This window comes from Atractosteus spatula, chromosome 5, assembly GCF_055471065.1.
Source record: "Atractosteus spatula isolate fAtrSpa1 chromosome 5, fAtrSpa1.hap1, whole genome shotgun sequence".
NCBI classification, from domain to species: Eukaryota; Metazoa; Chordata; class Actinopteri; order Semionotiformes; family Lepisosteidae; genus Atractosteus; species Atractosteus spatula.
Genome location: NC_142710.1, coordinates 32,673,219 through 32,694,382, shown reverse-complemented (window position 1 = coordinate 32,694,382; position 21,164 = coordinate 32,673,219). Strand labels below are relative to the sequence as shown.

Here is a 21,164-nt window from a genome sequence, read left to right as displayed (position 1 = left end):
TTACAAATCAGAGAGCATTCAAACATATGTTAGGACAGTTCAGTGGTACAGTTCATCACCACTATCTTGCTTTTTTTTCTAGCACATGTAAACTAGCCTAAATCTATTATCTTTATAATTAATGTGTTACCATTAGGCTTCCAGTATTTGATAAGCTTCCAGCTTCTCTTAAGGTCAGAAACAATTAAACCTGGCTCCATCTTTGTAGCCTCTGCCTTGCTTTCAGCTCTCAAACCGCTTTGTTCCCTAGGTTACTTTTATCAGCTTCTGTTATTCAGGTATTCCGACACAAAAAACTAGAGGCTGTGCTTACCACACTCTGTTATACCTTGAGAAGCACACTAATCACCCACAGCTTCTGTAAACATCATCACATAGGAATCCAGTTAATTAGTGTTCCCCTTTTTTCCTACCTGAAAATTTATTTTCCTTATTGAATTGTTTGTACTGTATGTGTGTGTACCCTGTGACACACTTGTAGTCCATGCAGCATGCAAGAGCCCTGCTCCTTCAGGAAAAACACCTGGCTGCCACAGTCTTTACCAGGGGAAAAGTGATTTTCTAACAGTGGACAGAAACATACTTTATTTTACTTGTTAGGATAATGTTTCTGCAATGCAGTTTCTGTGTGTCTGTTTTTGCTAAGATTGTTGTTTGGAAGCTGATGGAAAATAAATATACAATAAATATATTACAGTATATACAGTAGTACTGAAGAGACTTTGACTAGTTCAGTATGATGGAATGAATTGTAAGTAAAATAGGACTGCACAAAGATGTGTATCCCATGGCTCTTTATTATGCACTTATTCTGATTCACCATAGTCATGCTGTTTATATTTTTATATTATACTGAAAATATCAAAGTACATGCTCAGGGAGATCCTAGAAATAATATATCTATCTATCTACAGCATAATGGATACACAAGAAAAAATGCATAAACATTAAGCTTTGACACCAAAACCCCAGTGAATTCATCTCAGTAATATACACTGAATCCTTCTTGGTAGATGCTGAGCATATTGCATATTTATGCATTGAGTCAATATAAAACCTACACAACCATTTCACAAGTGGATTAAAAAGATAGCGAAAGAGGCTGAAAAGCATCCTTAGTTCAAAATCCTAAATGTTTCCCATTATTTAGGATAAAAAGAGCATCATACAGTGCATAAACACACACAAAATCATCTGTCACAGTAAAGACTGCTTCAGGTGAAACAACATTTTATATGTGCATGTTATGTACTATAGCTAAGACCACTAAAAGTAGTAAAAAACAGGTTACATTTGCATTTTACAAATAAAGTATGTATTTGTACAGTGTTAACGCTCAGAATCTGACTGTGGTAGCCCTCTCCTTTTCCCTGCTTCCTGTCAGAAATATGTGGCAATGACTGTCACACTTATATGTCAGTGATTATGGGGTGAGGGCAGGAATTTCTATCCTCTGTGGCTGACACAAAACAAAATGCATTTCAAGCAGTATATTTCATTTTGATGGAACTGATGAAAAAATGTAACAAAAGAAAAACAACCAGATAAACTCTTAAGAATGTCATGTTGTTCTGTTTTTGATAAGGATAAGGAAAGACAAGTAATAAAAACTAAGTCGCAGGACACATTTTAACATTAATAATGAAAGGAAGCCAATTTCATATATGTCATATAGAAGCTGGAGCCTAGACAAATTGGTATTTCAAAACATTAGGGAGTGTTGTAAACTACATTATGTACATTGGTTTGTGATTTTAAAATTAATTTAAAAGACTGATCCACAGTACAAAATGATTATTCTTCAGGCAAATACATACAGAGGTGTCTATCTTCTGTAGGTAGCCCATGAGGAATTCTTATTATTTTTTGTGAGCTATTTTCTGGTTTTATGTCCCTTGTAGTAAAGATTTTTAAATCAGTCCCTCTGCCTCTCTGCTCCTTTACAATACCCTGCTTAAACCTAGCAACTCCTGCTAACATGTACTGTAGGAAATATATCTATGCAGTTATTCATAAAAATAAATGGTATGTTCACATCATACGATTAAAAAACCCTGACAAGTTTTCTAACTAATCCCTAAATTCACTGTCAAGATAAATAATGTGATGGACATTTTAGATTCGTACTGTATGTTAAAATTTGAGGAAAATTCACAGCCTGTGACAGTCACCACAAAAAATCTGTATGTAAATAAGTGTTCATAGTAAGCTGTGCTGAGATAATGGCTTGTGGAAATTATGATGAATATCAAAGAAAGGCAAAGGAAGCCATAGGACGTATGCCAAATATCAAAAGAAAAATTCTTATTCAATTTATGGAGTTTAAAACTGAAGATCAGGAGGTGGTTAAACTAAAATTTCGCCCACCTCTGCTCTCCTACATATAAATGTCTCAACCCTTGAGTACCCTTTGCATGTGTCTCCTTGTACTCTGTGTATGCTAGATACATTACATTCTAAGTCTTCCATCTTTGACTTTTATTCTTTGTCTTTCCTGCGCATCACCTGTGTTGACTCTCCACGTTTCAGTGCCATCAGTACCATCACTTGGCTTTACCGCCACTGCTGGACCCAGTTTGCCTTCTCAGTGTTGGAGTAGGAAGTCACCTTATTGTTCTGCCTCAAACAAGTAGCTCTTTGACCTCTACTTCTGTACTGTAGGTCCCATGCAGTCTTGGTGATGTCCTCTCTTCCAGCTCCTTCCAATGCAGCCATTCAAATAGAAAACTAACAAGAAATACCCTGCTTATTAAGAGAATGATGGCCTTTGAGCACAAAGTGTAGAACAATTTGATCATTTCCATGTTCAGTAAACCAATCGATGGAGAATTGGGGGCACATAGGCTAGGGGCATATGTATCTAGTCATTCTTTAACTCCACTTGTAGTGATAGATGACAACATTACATTCATCAAGTCCTGGGGCCTTACTTGCTGCTCTTCCCAATGGCTCCACCAGACATGACCTACATCCTGATGCACTCTTGTAACAGTGGCTTTATTGGGAGATGAGAATGTGACATTTATTGTACTGTATGTGACATATTAAACAAATCCACAAAAAGCTGAATCTACCACTTCCCACTGTAGTGTACATAATGAAGACACCCAAGACTACTTGAATAGTGGCCACCTGTCAGGAAGTGTATCTTTCTACCAAAACCTGTAAAGTGATTTGGGAGACAACATTAAAGGTACAATTGGGGATCTCTAATAAACACTGGCATCTTCAGGATAAAAAGTTTCAAAAACTACCATTCCAATTTGGCCACATAAAGGTGGCATTCATGGCTGGGTTGCAAGAAAGAAACTTCTACTGAGGGTGAACCACTAAAAGAGGTGATTCAACTTTGCCAACTATCATTGCGATGGCAATCCAAAGCATTATGTTTGGCTTGAAAAGGATGAAGCCTGTGTTGAGAAAACTCAACTGTTGGTGGGGGATCAGTTATGTTTGGGGGTTGTTCTACATTCTACAGTAGAACTTTTGTCAAAACAAAGTTGAAATCATTATCTCCAACACATATCATCATGTTTTGGCCAGACACCAGGTTATTTCTGTCAAAAAGCTCAAATGGCCAAAATGGATATTGTTGCATGACAACAACCCAAAGCATACATCCATATCAACATAGGAATGGTTAACTGTGCACACAAAAAATGTTCTTGACTGGCCATCTTAAAATAAAATGAAAGGAAACTTGTATACTGTATATACAGTATAGTATCGCAATTTCTTCACTCTTTCACTGTTCCTCTCAAAAGACCGTGTTGGACGTGGTCAGTAATTATCAATTGACATTGTTGACACCATGAAATACACATCACCATGCTGTATTTTGTTTCATTTGAAAATGTATTTAAAATAATGCGCATTGATTTACAACAACATGAGCACAGCAGACATTCACAGCGAACTGTACTGAACTAATAAAACTCCTTACTGAATTGTTCTGGGAAAAACTGTAAAAAATTGCTTCAGGATTTCACTACCAAACTTCACTGACACAACAACTCATACAGTATACTGTATACATGCTATTTTCTATGTTAGTATTACTGTCAGTAAATGCAAATTAAGGAAAAATCGCATTGCGACTGTCTCTGTCAAAATGGTAATGCAACTACCAGGCCAATAAACTTTAGAACATCAAGTCTGTAACAATCTTTAGAGTCATGACAAATTATGCTGTGGAGGTTATTAATATATTTTTAATTATTGTCTTCAGTCAACACAGCACAGGTAAGATCCAAGCTCTTAGAGAATCTAATAAGAACTGAATTCTACTGTACAATATGGTATTGAGATTTACTGTGTCAAATACTGACAACTATTTCAAATTTTTACAGTCATAAAGAAATGGTACCAAATTGGCAGTTTGGCAGCCACTGTTAAAAAAGTAGCCACTTCAGCACATTAACAACACTAAAGATTCTAGAGGCGACAGATATAATTTAACATTGACATTCATTTTTCCTTATGGTCATGTTTTTAATTATTTACTCTTTACCGGGAGGTTTACTGTGTTACCTAGGGCTTATGTAGTTTGAAGAACACTTAATTTAAGTTTTGTTGCATGTGGACCAAATAGTAAATAATTCAAACACAATGAGAAAGCAATTCTTCATCCTGAAGGTCTGTCAGGTGTAAAAAATACAATTGAATGAATCTAGTGGTTTGGTAAAATGCTGATAAACATTATTGTTATGGAGCTTCCATCATTGCGAGTTCTGACAAAATCACAATACAAAATAAAATGTTATATAGGCTGGTTCTCTTCAGAGAATCTTTAAAATTTAAAGATTCCTTTAAATTTTATTGACACAGTCATATCAAAATGGACATGTACTGTCAGGAAAAGTGTACTATATAAATACAATTATAATTAAGGTTTTGTAAACATGTAATGTAGGTGTCAACATTATTAACCAAACAAAATTAAACCTGCAATGACATCATCCTGCTTATTTTAATGCCACTCAACTCTAAAGGAACATTTATATGGCCTTCCTGTTTTACAAGGGTATACAAAGGAGGTAAAACAAGTAAGAACAATTAATCTAATCTAAGCTTATCAACACCTTGATGGTACATCCATGACAACAGGCTATTTGGAGTTGCTAGATGAAAGCCTTTACTGACAACAGTAAACATATTGAAGCAGCAGGAGTTTGCCAGTCGCAATTGGGACTTTGGAACTGGGTGCCAATCTTTGGCCACTCACACCATCAGTCGTGGTCAGAAGAGGGATGCACACAAGGATAAGAACCCCATATCCACCGTGAAATATGGTGGATTGTTGATGTCGTGGCACTATTTTGCTGCCTCTGGTCCTGGGGCCCCTGTTGAGATCAATGGCACCATGAACTCTACTAAGTATCAGGATATACTGGCCAAAAACCTGGTTACCACTGTCAGTAAGCTGTAACTTGGTCGCAGGGGGACCTTCCAGCATGGCAATAACCTTAAACACATCTCAAAATCAGCAAAGAAGTAGTTGACTGAAAATAAAATCAGAGTTTTGCAATGACCATCTCAGTCTCTGGACTTAAAGCCCATTGAAAACCTGTGGTCTGAATTGAAGAGGGCAGTCCATAAGGACATGAAAGATTTGGCAAATTTCTGCCTAGAGGAATACTCCAAGATCCCTCCCAATGTGTTTTCCAACCTTATTTAACATGATAGGAAAAGGTTTGTGCTGTTTTCCATGCCAGAGAATGTTACACCAAGTACTAGAAACGGGATCCAATAATGTTTTTGAGAAAAAAAAATAGTATCACTCATTGAAGATCATTTGTTTTAAAATAGTTAGAAAAACTAGAAAAAGAAAAGGCCTGTAGTTTTCCAATTCTTGGGGGGATAAAATATATCTCATTATTTGTGCTGTTTATTTTATACCTTTTTTTGTTCATTAAGGTTTTTTGTTATCAAGGTGCCAATAATTCTTGACAAGACTTCACAACCAGGATGTGCATGTGCACAGATAATCTCTCCGCTCTACCATAATAGCTCAGGTCCAGTGTAAAGAGGAAGTCAATGCATCATGAGGTTCTTACCATTGATCAATTTTCTGAGGTTGGACATTGACTGATTAACTGCCTACTGTGGGGCTATGTCTAAGACTTTAAACTGCTTGGTATTTCCTCATCTCAATTAAAACCTCATAACATTTTTTTCAAACTCCTTTAATTTAGATTCCAGCTAAAAATGGTGGCTCCTGTATCTATGTGTCATGCCCTCTGCAGCCAGAGGGCGCTTCTTCTCTGTCCTGTCTCTCATTTCCGGTTCTCTGCTGTCCTTCCGGTGTTTCTCTCTCTCTGGGGCTATATATTTCCGGGTCTTTCAGTCTGCCTTCGCTCAGCATTGAGGTTCGGATGTCCTGAAACCCGCCTAGCACCAGGTTGCCCCACGTCCGCTACCTGAGGGCATAGGTTTCTATACTGCATTTCCTGAACAGCTGAGCCTGGGCTAACCCCTGTCTCGTCGCTACGCATAGGGTCTCTTACACTCTCCTGCCATTCTACGGTTCGTCTTCTCCGACATCCGTGACACTATGTACAGCTACAGACTTCTGATGGAAAAAAAATAGTTATGCTTTACTGATACAAATGTTCAGCTACAGGTACAGATTTCTACCTGTATGAGCTAATAGTAAGAATTTGTTTGTTTTTACTTTCTACCCATAATGAAGAAACAAAAATATGTGAAAGATTAGAGATTAATATTTTTGTGGTTTTATTGTTGTGAGGTTACTGTTATTTGTACCCTGTGGATCTTACCAGATGTGATTGTACAGTAAGTCACTTTAGATGAAACATCTGCTGAATAAATATATGCAAAATGTAAATTATGAGATAGTTTTGAAGTAGACTTAAAAAATCATTGGTGGGTTGGTCTGTAAAAGAAAGTTCAAAAAAAGTTAATTTAAGGTTATTTTTGTTCATATCCATGGTAGACAGGTACTGTACATAGATTATACAATTTATTGAAATAATAAGGCATTTGTCCTGTTTTACTTAACATGCACATGCACAATCAACTCAAAGTACTGGCAGGACCTATAATTAGTATGATGAACACGTCCCTTGCATCAGGCATTGTACCTGACGAATTTAAGGTAGCGGTTGTTAGACCGCTGCTTAAGAAACCAAATTTGGATCCACAAGTCCTATCTCAAAAGTTCCATTTCTATCTAAACTTCTTGAGAGAATAGCCCAACTTTAGCCTTATCTGTATTCAATTAATTTACTTGAGAAATTCCAATCTGGTTTCAGCCCAGGCCACAACACTGAAACTGCTTTAACAAGATTTGTAAATGATATTCTGTTAGCAACTGACGCAGGAAATCCCAACAGTGTTTGTGCTCCTAGATTAGTGTTGCCTTTGACAGAGTTCACCATTGTATTTTGTTACATGGGCTTGAGTCTGAGGTTGGCCTACAGTATGTGGAACCGTCCTTAAGTGGTTTACCTCCTATTTAACTAACCGTTTTCACTATGTTAAAACGTCTAATATTTGTACTGCTTCATCACTGCCACCTGTCAAATTTGGGGTACCACAGGGATCAGTGCTCAGATCTGTATTGTTCTCTCTGTAAATGTTGCCGCTAGGTAGGATAATACGAAAGCATAATATTAACTTTCATCCCTATGCTGATGACACTCAAATATACATTTAATTTACACCTAATGACAACTCGTCAATTGTCACTTTAGCTAATTACATTAATGAAGTAAAGTCTACTGTACTTCATTGTAGTGTGAAAACATTTTGTCACTCAACTCTGAGGGTTCAAAATTTTGCCTCAAAGATTCTTAGGCGTCATCGTAAACACAAGGCTCTCATTTAACTGTTATGTTAATGCAGTATCGAAGGCGTGCTTCCTACATTTAAGAATCATTGGAAAACTAAGGTATTTTCTTTCCACTCAAGACACAGAAAAACTAATATATGCTTTTGTATACAGCAGATTAGATTACTGTAATGGCCTACTATCAGGAGCATCTATTGCACCTTCAACACTTTACAGCAAATTCATAACGCGGTAGCTAGAATTGTTACCAGGAGTAGAAGGTACGTCCACATAACACCTATACTTAGCTCTCTCCATTGGCTTCCTGTTAGGTATGGGGCAGACTTCAAAATTCTTTTACTTACTTCTTTTACTTACTTATAAGGCTCCCAGAGGTCAGGCACCTGTCTACTTAATAGAGCTGGTTAATGTATACAATCCAAGTCGCCCACATCACAGAACTCAGGTCTTCTTCTTATTCCACATATTAATAAAAAAACAGCTGGCAGAAAAGCCTTTAGCTACAGGACTCCTAGTTTATGGAATAGTCTGCCAGCCTACGTATGAGATGCAGAGTCAATCTCAGGATTTCAATCTAGACTGAAAATCTATTACTTCAGCCTAGCCTACTCACACCTTCATACTGTAGCTTGTTGCAACTATGGCTGCTGGTGCTGCTGTACATGCCATTGTGTGTCTCAGTGTTGGCCTTCCAGGTACTGTAGGTACATCTGTTCTGACCAAACTATCCTATTCTCCTCCCCACGTGTCCGGATGGTGCCTGGGCTGGATACCATCTGAGTTGGATGCTGCATCACTGCCATGGATCCAAGAGGGACATCGTGGATATAGCTATTGTTTAGGAGGATTTACTGGTCTACAGAGATCTGCATGGAGTACTGGCACAATGGAAGATCTAATACTCCACATTTAGTACTTTTTTAGAATTGTATAATGTTAGCATGCCCAGAGGGGTTGGGCAGCCAGTTGACCTTGGAAGCCCTAGATTTTTTTTTCCTTACACAGGAGCTTTTGGTTCCTCTCCTCTGTTGTCTTCTGGTTTTTTCTCTTTCTGTATTGTAATGCCATGTATTGTCACACAGCTTTGTTAAGTGCCTTGGGGCAACCTTGTTGTGAAAGGGTCTATTAAATTGAATTAAATTGAAATTACATTGGATGTGACAACTATCCAAATTTAAAAACTCCATAAAGTATAAGGATAAATTCTATAACTGGTTAGCTCATTCTAGGACAAATCATGTCTCTGAACACAGTCTCTATGTCAGATTTTAATTTAACTTTAAACAATTTAACAACCATATTTGTAAGAATCAATTAATCCTTAAAATCAATTTTATGACAAAATATTTTAATTTTATTCTTAATTGGAATACACAATAAATTGAGCATGTCATTTTTCAAATCAGAAAAGATTAAGTACTATATAGAAAAGATTACTGTATACAGTATATTGGATACTGTATATGCGTTAAGAGCATCACTCCAGAAATTCAGTCTGGTGTGGCAAGTCTTCCTTATCTGTTGTAACAGACTCTTTCCTCTGCTGTCACTCTATTTCTTTTCCTCCCCCTTTGTCTCTGTACATATTGTCAGTTGGACTGTTTCATTTTCATTTTTGTCAAAACTTCTAAAATGTTATTAGGGTAGCTCAGTGATGCAATGGTTAGCATTGTGCTCTCACAGTACTGGGTTTGTGCATTCTATTCCACTCTACTCGGGATGCTATATGTATAGAGTTCTATCTACCGTATGCTCATGTGCATTTCCTGCAGGTATTCTGGTTTCCTCCCACAATCCAAAACTATATTGATATGTTAATTGGCATTTTGGAAGAGTGTGTACTGTATGTCTGTATTTGTGTCAGTCTGCCCTGTGATGGAATGGTGTCCTGTCCAGTGTGTACCCTGCCTTGACCTATTGCTTGCGGGACAGGCTCTGGCTCCCCCCATGTTGGTCCTCTAATGTCTGCTTACTTTGGTGTTTCTTGTCTCTCGGATGCCCTACAGCTTGGTATTCACCTGTCTCTCTGATTCCCTACGGCTTGTCAGCTTTCAGCATCTAAATGGCTCTGAACATGGATTAATCACTGTCTATAACTCCTGGATTAAGTCCCTCAACGCAGCCCAACCTTCCATGGTTCCTTGGTTGGACATACTGTAGCTCGGTTCGTGTGTGTGGCTGCTCGTCACAGCCATTGGCTGGCATCCTGACACTCTCCCTCTAAGTGTGTGTTGTCCATCTCCAGGAATGTGTAGCTCTGGAACTCAGCCACCGTTGGTCTACGGGTGGGATGGGTGGTCACACATATGGTAAATGTGGTGCTGTGGCAGGCTGGGATGCCCGACTCAGCTGACCTTTGCCCTGCGTTTGGAAGTGATGGATGTTAACTTTTGTTAGATATGTTAGAATGTTTTAACTTTGCATGCCTATGACACAAAACAAGGTGATACACAACAATTATTAAATATAATATATAAAAACATCTTCTGTTTAGTATTAAAGAAAAGCCAACAGTACATGAAGATGGCTATATTTATGCTATGCAAGCCATGATACCAGCCATGATACCCCCATAAACAGCCAAAGCATAGGATAATGGTCACAAAGAAATTATAAATATGCCTCATTTTAACCTGTGTAACAATAAATGAAGACATTTTTTTTGCTTCACTAACTTTGCCCTATCCTAAGTCTCCAAGTGCCACCTAGAGGCCACCTAGAGTAAGTGGAAAAAAAGTATAAAAAGCTAAAATACTGTACATCACACTAGGGCTTCTACTATAAAGCATAAATCTTCCTAAATACATGTGAGTGTGACAGAGCATGGTGTGGCTGATATTATACCACACCTTTCATTCCCCAAAAGGAATCAAATACCAATTTACACATAGGAACCATTTCACCCATCACTGAAGGGCACAAAACCACACAGCACAGGGATAGAGAAGTGAAAATATACTTGACCAACTAAATTAAGAGAAAACTTTAGGTGGGCTGATAAAGCTCACCATGCAGTTTTAACCAGGACACCAGGTTTAACACCCCTATAATAAAATACTCTTCAAATGCATTTACCAGATACATACTGTGATTATCAGCATGAAACACTACTGGACACACCACGTGGAGTTCACACTTCACTGGGCTTGATCAATACTCATTTTACCACTGCTGACCTTCAACTGCCTTCAGCAGGCAGGGTATTTAATAACCAGATGCACAAGTGGGGTAGGACAAGCCACACCCACCGTCACTAAAGTTCCCAGAAACCATCGTGATTGACCCGCTGCCAGTGAAAATGTACAGCCACTAATAGTGCATCAATGTTAAACAGGGGTTTTGTCATTTTCTTTCCAAAACTCAGAATTATAAAAGTGCTCAATTACCCTAGATCTTCAAACTTATAATAACTGTAATCTCAAGTAAAGTTTTAGCTCAAGTTTTAGCTCATCCTGCTCTACAGACTCACAGTTTCTGCAAGTCTTCTGGGTGAAACCCTTGTTTGTTGAAACATTAGGTCTAGGGATAAAACAGTTTAAATGGTTAAAAGCAACTTCACTTCCAGCCTTACTTGCAGTTAAACCAAAACACTAGATGAACAATAATGAAACACCAAGGTAACAAAAGACAGTAATAACAAAAACAAAGGTTTAGGAATTTTAATGGAGGAATTTTGAAAAAATAAATTTTTCATTATATTTCAGCAAAACATTTATTTTCAAACATACAGATAATTAGAAAAAGATAAGTGAATACGCATACAGTATACACTGAATTTGATCTCAGTTATATGAGTGAAATTATAATCAAAGAACAAACAATTGCAGTTTTTCAGTGATTCTGCTCCTAGTACCTCTTGGTACTTGGGTGTTTCTATTCTCTGTCTTTGAGGATGTGGAGTATGGGTAAGATACCATATGGATAATTACAAAGCATTTAAATTAAGCACTCCAGCTGTGGCTTTGTGATAAACCTGCTAGTTTATTTTCTGCTGCGGTTCAGTATTTCAGGGCATGAGTACTCTGGTGATCAAACTGAGTTCAAAGAAAATAAAAACATTTATAGCATGTATTTAATTCTGAAGCCACAAAAATATCTTCAGTATTGTGGGGATGTTCAACATCCCACATTGTACATCTCCAAAAATCAATTCTTAGGTATTTTCACATGTGAAGTACAATAACCGAGTTGTCAAACATTGCCCTTTTAAGGAAATCTTATCATCTCAATGCAAAATGGTTCAACTAACATGAAGCAAGTAAAAAAACACATCTTCTTGTTAACAGGTCGAACTCAATACATTTTCAGTTTTGTGTAACAACTAATGAATGCTATTATACTATAAAGACTAATTTATAGTACAGGTGCAGTGATGCATAGTGAGAAGATATCTGTTATTTTTCCATTAAGGTCTGATAAAACAATTGATAACAAAAAGCATACATGCATACATTTTTATGATAATAAGCTCCAAAAAGTAAATGCTCATCCTATTTATTTGGTATGATCCAGACTTTTGTTTCTTAATTTGAAAATATTGTTAAGACATTGTGTGCTGTGATATTTGAAAATAACACTTAACTGATTAAAATAAAATAAACTGACAAAAGTGAATCAAAAGAAATTGTCAAAAAGTAATAAAAATCACATTTTTTGTTCAACTCTAAAGCAGGTTTTTGAGTCATGATTGTAAGGCTGCTATGAAATGAATTTGTTGTGCCACACATCACTCTCTGTGGCTTTGTTTTAAAACATAGTGCAAACAGTGGATCAGCTTTTCTAACTCAGAACATAAAAGAGCATCATTTCTATGCAAATTTAAAATGAATGTGTTGACATGTAACATACTGTACATTTCATTCTGACTACTTTATGGCATTTTTAGTACTGTGCTTTAACTGTTTTTTTTCAGCTGTTACACAAAAATAATAATAATAATAATAATGTCATGCATAACCCTGGCTTCATGAATGATTTGGCAAAGGCAAACATTATTTTATTAGTTTTACTACATATCACAACAAAAAAAATCAAACAAAGCTTAGACGTGAGAAAATATGCTAAATGTTCCCAGCGATTAATAATAATCAATATTAATTACTGACTTTATCTCAAAGTGCTTAACATATAGGAGGGGATCTACTTCATCCACCACTGAAGTACAGACCCCATCTAGTTGATGCATGGCAGCCACTATGTGCCACGAGCCCCACAAAACAAATCACATAGAGAATTAAAGGGACAATTAGATATGCTAGATTGTATAAGCCCACAATAACCAAATTCCACAACATCAGGGCACAATGGTTAATGGTGCTGAATGTCTAGTCTCCTGAACAGTGCCTTGTAATCTTTAGCAATCAAGGCAATATTCAGTCTAATCCAAAGAACAGTCTTTGGCACTGTGTTCCAAGTCATCATACTGTGATACACTTTAAGTACTAACCAGATTAGAAGGTAGTAACACTGCTGAATGAAACCTTTGTATTAAACTAAGAAACAAAGGTAGATTTTTCTACATGATTGTCAAGCACTACTACATGACCAAACATATCCAGAAACTGATCAGACAACTTTTAAAACATTTTCCTCCAGTGTAAAACAACACAGCTCTTCTAAAATGTTAGAACTTTGTTCCAGAACTTGTCACAGACTTACAACAACAGTGTTTTGCAAAAGTATTCTGAACCTTAACACATTCAAAGCAAAAAACAAAAAGAAATAATCAAATACATAACTAATACTGTATGAAAGAAAATGGAAAAGTCATGATTGCACACGTATTTAAACCCTTTGCTGTGGCAAAACCAAATTAATTTAGGTACATAAAATTACTTCAACAAGCCACACAATTTGTCAAGTGGCCTTTGTGAGCAATAATAGTGGCTAAACATGATTTCAGAATAAATACACATACTGTATTTCTTTAAGGTCCATCAGTCATGTAGTGAATTTCCAGGAAAGATTCAACCATGAAGAACAAGAAGCCTCCAAAGCAAGTCAGAAATAAAGCTGCATAAACAGACAGATCGGGAGAAGGGTATAAAACATTGTTTTAATATTTCTTTGAGCAAGGTGAAGTTGATCATTAAAGAAGTAGGAGGTGCCCAGATACTGCCTAGATCAATCTATCCCTCCAAACTGAGCAGCTGGAAAAGGAGGAAAAAGGTCAGGGGTTCTACCATAAGGCCAGAAGTGATTTTGGAAGAATTGCAAAATTCTGAAGCTGAGGTGGGAGAGAATGTCCATGGATCAACAATATCCTGGTTACTCATCCTGGTCACTGAATAATTTTGCAAGGCACTGTACGTTTAGAAAATATTTTTAGAAAACATAAATGCAACATACATAGCATATACAGTATAATAGTTGCATTAATAAGCATTAACACTGGGCTCTATATGTAACATACTCAAAGTAGTGCAGAAACACATTTTCCATAAAATATTTTAGAATTAATATATTATATTATATATTATATGATTCAGAGAGTACTACTCAAAACCCAGCATTTTCTCCTTCAAATTCAAATGAAGAGTATGATTACATAAATACAGTAATACTTTTTGCTTTGTTTTTTATATAAATTAAGGAGAATAATATATTAAATACAATTTTTACACAACTCTGTCATCATAGAAGGACTCTGGATGGATTTAATTTAAAAAAATAGTAAAAGATTATTTTGTGGTCTTTTGTTGAATTAAAATCTTTGACAAACTGGAAGACAATCTGCTGTTATTTGTTTAATCAAAAATAATATTACACACACATAAAAGTTCACAGATCATACACTATCGTAAAATTACCTAATCAATAAACAAAACTAAATGTGTGGACTAGTATCCAAGTTCTGCGCAGCAGGCTGGAAGTATGGACTTTTTTCACTAAAGAAAATTTAAATCATAGACATGCATGAAAATGTCAGACAAAAAAATAGAAAAAAAATCAGACACACAGTTCCAGAATTCCTGGATTTAAAGGACTGATATATACTGTAACAAGTGGTTTCTATGTAATGGAAGCAGATTTTGCATTTTCATCCTCGAACATGGGAGCAGTACAGGAACAAATTCCTAAGACCAATTGTACTTACTGCGGGTAAGAACCGCATGTAATGTTAACTCCACAGAAAGTATCTGGTTATTCAATACCTGTACCTCTGCATTCCCACTACACTCATGGTTTTTGGGAGCAGTTCACAAACAACACTGAGAGGAAGAACCATGCCGGCCAGTGGCTGTCAATGGTGACCATAGAGTCATCAATTATCGTGTTCGACGTGGGATAGGCGGAGGTGGGCTTGGCTGACGAGGGGGCAGTTGTGGGACTGGACGAGGGGGACAGGCGACATAGCGATCACTGGTAGAGCACTCTGGAACCCTGAAACAGGGAGGTTTGAATCAGCACACAAAACCCAAAGCATGTTGATTCAAATAAACGTGCTTAGTCAAACTCAAAACATTTTAATGAGGACTTGCATAGTTACCAGAACACACAGAACATTCATAATTGGATGACCCAATTATGTTACCCACTGCAAGAATTCCACACAAGATCTTGCGATACTAGTTGGTAATTACTTTGTAGTGCAACTAAATACTACAGTATGTTGCCATGCTTTGGACGTTTTTGAGAGTTCTATTTGAAAATGAAACAGAGTTTCACCTGTTATCAATCTGACAAAGTAAATAAGGTCACTGCCCCTAGCATACAGACAACATTGGAAGCATAAACAGATTAAATTCTCCCTAAAGGAAATTGCAGTAGGTTCCAGTAGAAATGTGTGGCTTGTTTCTAATGGTATGAACTGATATTTACCAGTGTGAACTGGTTTAAACTGCTCACCAGTTACCTTGATAATTACCAGTAGAATGACTACCATGAAGACTATAAACTGTCTTAAACTGTAGTAACCATAATAAACTGGTTACTACTGAGTATTAGAAATATTCTGAACTGAAAGATACTATACTACTACTATACTACTATATTGAGCATTTCCTACTGGAATGTCCACTAAAACAGAGAAAGTACATACCTGAAAATCTTATAATCCTGCATGAAATGCATTAATTGTTTATAAAATAAATTTTGTTGATTAGGAAAGTTTGTGCATTAATAATGCTTCATATGCAGGTTACAAGCAATATAGCAGCTATCCCAAAATACTACACATTAAAGCTCTCCGAGAACTTGCAATGGCAAAAACAAGGTCTCCGTGACTTTAAAAACTGTTACTGGAGTTCCAGTGATATGGCCTACCTGGCAGGGGGCCGTGGTGGAATTCGGGGTGGTGGCAGGTCTGGTAGCTCCTCTTGGATGCGTGGAATTCGGGGTGGTGGCAGGTCTGGTAGCTCCTCTTGGATGCGTGGAATTCGGGGTGGTGGCAGGTCTGGTAGCTCCTCTTGGATGCGTGGAACTCGGGGTGGTGGCAGGTCTGGTAGCTCCTCTTGGATGCGTGGAACTCGGGGTGGTGGCAGGTCTGGCGCCTCCTCTTGGATGCGTGGAGGAGGACTGGGGCCAGGGTAACTCTCTGAAATATCCTGAAAAATCAGATGAGATTGACAGGAAAAAGACTATCAGAAATATCTGACGATCAGAAAGCGCCACAAAAATAGTGAATTTTTAACTTGCTCGCTCAAGCACCTCACATGAATTTCTTTACCTTTTCACCAGTAACACTTTTTATGTTTCCAAAATTAGTTTATTTTGTTGTACATGGCCTAAATGGTTTAATTAAGAGAGTAAGAAAACATTGCAATGGAAGAAAATGTTCTACAGATTGCTTAACTGGACCAAGATTCTGATAAAGACAGCGTGAATCAGGAATCACCAAGAGGCAAAAACATTACAAAATATTTTAACAATAATAATAGATAACAAAGAAACAGTAAATATGCTAAATGGACACGAGGACACCATGCCCAAGGAAATGAGGGGTGTTTTGTGAGGAATATAAAGCAAAGTAAAAATGACTAATATTTAAAATAATGTTAATATTTTAATTTAAATGTTAAAATATGGCAAACATTGAGATTAATAAAGCCAGATATTAAAAACCAAATGTGCACTGTTGTACTGTAGCTGTTTGCTTGACATGACTGCTGGTTTGACTATAAACTTATGTAACTGTGACACAGTAGAGGGCAGTATTGCTATTCATTAAATTACGCATACAGAAGATGAGAGACACCAGAAGAAGAACTCTGATATTCAGGTAGCCTACACAGCCTACACTGTTTGTAAAATATATGTAACCCCTGTCAATGCCACTGTTTTGTTTTCACTGACACTTGGCTCCCTTTTTCTAATATTTATTTTTAACTTCAAAAACTCCTTGTGGAGCATTATTGAAGAAAACTAAAACATTTTGTGCAGTGGGCTTACTGTACATACTATTGTTATCTTTCTTTCAAGTAATATAAAATAAATATTACATATTTCTGTTTTATATGCAAGAAATTATACAGAAACTTTTAGGAAATACATTTTAGAAATTAATGGACTCGTATAAATGGTAACACATCAATACACATTCAACTGTTTAAGCTGTCAGCAATTAAATAGACATACTGACCTTATAGGACATAGTGTATAACGACTTTAATTTACAATTTATTAATATTTACTTTCACGGTTAAACCTTATGCAAAAGGGGATAACATTCATGTCAATCTTGGAATTTAGCATGTACAGTAAGTCTTAATTTTCACATATAAAAAGGAAAAAATATTACACATATTATTACACAAATGAAAAAAATTTAACAAAGAAGTACTGTATCACTAAAAAAATAAAATTATAGGGAATATGCCCTAGAAAAACCAAAAAACTCGAATAGTACTGTCATTTCCTACTACTAATTCCTACAGAATTAAAACAAGAAGTATAGTAATAACCACAAGTGGGTGCACCTAAATATACAAAATCACATAAGCAGCAAAGCTGAAAACGGCCTCCTGTTTTGTAACTGACTGATGCACTGGAGGCTTACCTCATTGTCTGCTTCTGCTCCACTGCTGAAGCTCAGACTGCTGCGTGTGCTTGACCTGTTGCTCTCATTGCCTGCTCGAGACAAATGCATGCTTAATGTTCTAAATCGCTTGGTGCATGCAAAATATTCAGAAATGCTCAGCACTTCTTTATCCTGCACTTCTCCTTCCTCGCATACCCAACTTATCTTTTTTTTTGCATGTTTAATCTCTGCTACCTGGATCGGCCATGAATCTGTTCCAGTAATGTCATCTATTCTTTTGCCTTCCGCAGGTGGTTCAAATGGCTCACATGGCAGCAAAGCTGTTTTACTAAGGCAAACAAGTGATGATGCAAAACGATTCTTAAAAGGAACACTGATATGTTACCATCAACAAATAGGATGTTGACCACTTACATTTGTCTTTTATCCTCAATGTAGTTCTGTTGCATCGCTTTGCCTATAGTAAGTAATCGGTGAACGTACAGTATCATATACTGTATTTAGTCGCTTAAAAGCAGATGGGCAGATGGCAAGTAACTGCTAACCACAGGCCTACTTAAGATAGTAATGACAGCTTCTGTACACTTTGCTTTTTAGTGCTACCACTGTGTAAATATGTAATGAGTCATCAAACCCATATCAAATGTCACAAAAAAACAACAAAAAGTAAAATCCACTAAATTATTTCTTTTACTAATTTCATGAATGAGTTTTTCCAAATCCACAAATTCAGTTGTCCCTTTGAGGATTGTTCCGTCGTGATAGGGACAATATTCTTCAAGAGGCAAAAGGTTTCCACTTAGTGAAACAAACATTCAAGGAAATGTAAGTATTCTTTCTCTAACATCTAGTTCTGTGGTTTGTTTTTGAGGACAAAAATAGAGTGAAAATTTAAGTCTCCAAACTTCCCTCTCAGTCAGATTAAAAGCTGTCTCAACATTTAATGTCCTGTTTCTGTTTAACAAAAGCTGTATTAAATCTGAGCAATTTGTGCAGAGGCAGTCTTTTTTGATCTTTGAGCAAGGAAGGTTCTTGTCAAAAGCAGGGCATGTAAGACTCTATTTAGAAGGGTATAAATGCAGATCAACACTTTTGACAGACTTACTGGATGTACTGGTGGTGCTCCCAGTATGCCAGTTTCCTCTATGAATCACTTGAGCTGGGGCAGGTGGAGGAAACATAACTCGGGGGCTAGGTTCATAAACCGCACACTCCATATTCATCACAGACTTGTTGGAAAATTGTTGAATAGGAGCAGTTATCTCCAAGTCTGAGTTTAAAAAAACCAAGGCAGACAGAAAAGATGTAGTTAGCTCCTGCAAATTTCAAAGTGCTGGTCATTCAGGTTAAATACAATAATTATAAAAACCATTAATCATCATCATTCTCATAAATCAATTTAATTAATGCAAATGGACACTATTTAATACACAATAATACATTATGTCACAGTATAAAAGTCCTCTTTGACAAAAAGTAGATGAGTTGTATACACACCGAAAAATAAGTGAGTTCATAAGTAGTGTGACCTATATTTTTAAGTAGTCCACACTGCTGATATGATTTAACATTACTTTCAAAGGTGAGAAAAAGGTGAGAAAAACAAAATATTTGCATCATTGCTCTGAAACAACTGTGCCCGACATTTTTGAGGGATTAGTTTTTTATGCTTAAATCTAAGTACTACCGTTTATTGTAAGTTACAGTGCCATCCCCAAAATAACTCATTTTAGTCTATGTTGAAATGGCTATATTTGGTTTTCTTAATTATGTACAATATTTTACAAATATTAGTCTTCTCTGGAATGGCAATCTCAGGACACCTGCAGGAGTAGAGATGTTTTTTGCATTTTAATAAGCCTTACAATAAAGCACTGGTCAGTCCAAATATCCAAATTCCTTGAAAAAGAGCTTCCCAGTGCACAACCCTACAGTCTATACAATTGGAATTTTAACAGGTTAAACTCATAATTTACTAACTTACATTTTTTAAAATTATTTGAAAATTTTAAAATACTTTTAAATTGTGCAAATCTACATCTATATTAACAGTTCCTACATTATTCATAAGCAACTTCAAAACTGAAAACCATTAAAAATGTCTAACCAATCTCATTATTAGTAAAATGGCTATGAATTATACGGTATATTTATTTTGTACCCATAGTTTAAGAGTGCTTTAAGGAACTGCTATTGTCAGAATAATTAAATCAACTTTTAAATGCTACCTTTCTCATTTTTCTCATTCTTACCTATGTTCTTTCCTGATTTCTGCTTTTCTTTCTGTCGTCTTGTAATGCTGTCTCTTAATTTCTTCAGATTTTCCTAAAAAGAAGATTTCAAACCTTAAACCCACAACTCTAGAAGCCCACTTTATAATAATTGTTCATTTTCTAGTTCAATCAATTTTTATTTTTGATTTTGCATTGATTTTCTTTGAAGCAGTAGCTGCTATCATTTGCTTTCATGTCAGGATATAACGTGCAATTTTACTTGCATCATTATCTAACAGGCAAAAAAAATCAGCATCACCTTCTAAAATGCACAAATGTTATCTAGAAAGCTGGATGAGGACATTTATTTTTTGTACCCCTGTTTAACATTTAATGTCCTGTGCTTTAAGAAACTGCTATTGTCAGCATAGTTAATGCTATGCTGTCAAATACTTTTGAATGCTACATTTCTCATTTTTGCATTACTAGTCTGCATTGTAAAATCTGTATCCTTGACCCATCACTATTGTAAAAAGCATACAGATATTCCTAAAAACAGACATCTATTGAAGATGAACTATACTACTTCCAATTTTACTTCCACCGTTTCGGACAGCAAGGTTTTGACAGGGGAATTAAGAAACATACCATTTTGAGTCATAACAGTTGCCTAGTTTAATTTCCTACACACAATGCTTTTTAAAACTCTTCTTGACGTTCATCAGCTCAATTATAATGTTGGGGTTTTACACTGGTAAGTTCTTGAGACCCAACAACAGCAAAGCTTTTCTTATACAGTATGGTTGTATAGTAATAATACATGGGGCAGACAAAATAATGGAAACATCTAACAAATAGGACATGCATTTTGAAGTAACTAAATCACAATTAAATTCTACACGTGTTTCATATAAATTCCAATACTAAATACCAATACTGTATGTTTCCATTATCATAGACATCTTGAAATCCACACTTTAATATGTGAGTTTCTAAAACAACATAACAGATCTAACAGATTTTTAAAAAGGTTAAATAGTGTGTGCCTGAATTGCAGGTCTGTTGAAGCTCACAGAGATAGAAGGGGATTTAATAAGATTGCTAAAAACTATAAAACACCGGCTTCAAAAATGACCACAGAACTGGATCTACACCCTGC

General features: G+C 36.3%; 1 protein-coding gene across 7 annotated transcripts in view; it reads right to left on the bottom strand.

The window, feature by feature from the left end:
- Window positions 1-11,457: 11,457 nt before the first annotated feature.
- pik3ap1 (phosphoinositide-3-kinase adaptor protein 1) overlaps window positions 11,458-21,164 on the bottom strand; it is a 42,457-nt gene continuing 32,750 nt past the window's right edge. For all 7 annotated transcript variants that reach the window (XM_088915221.1, XM_088915218.1, XM_088915222.1 and 4 more), the window contains 5 exons: window positions 20,045-20,117; window positions 18,898-19,062; window positions 17,811-17,881; window positions 16,079-16,359; window positions 11,458-15,196 (listed from right to left, as the gene is read on the bottom strand). In XM_088915221.1, the coding sequence (XP_088771347.1) occupies window positions 15,082-15,196; window positions 16,079-16,359; window positions 17,811-17,881; window positions 18,898-19,062; window positions 20,045-20,117 (705 nt within the window). In that variant the 3' untranslated portion in view covers window positions 11,458-15,081. The remainder of the gene's footprint in view (window positions 15,197-16,078; window positions 16,360-17,810; window positions 17,882-18,897; window positions 19,063-20,044; window positions 20,118-21,164) is intronic.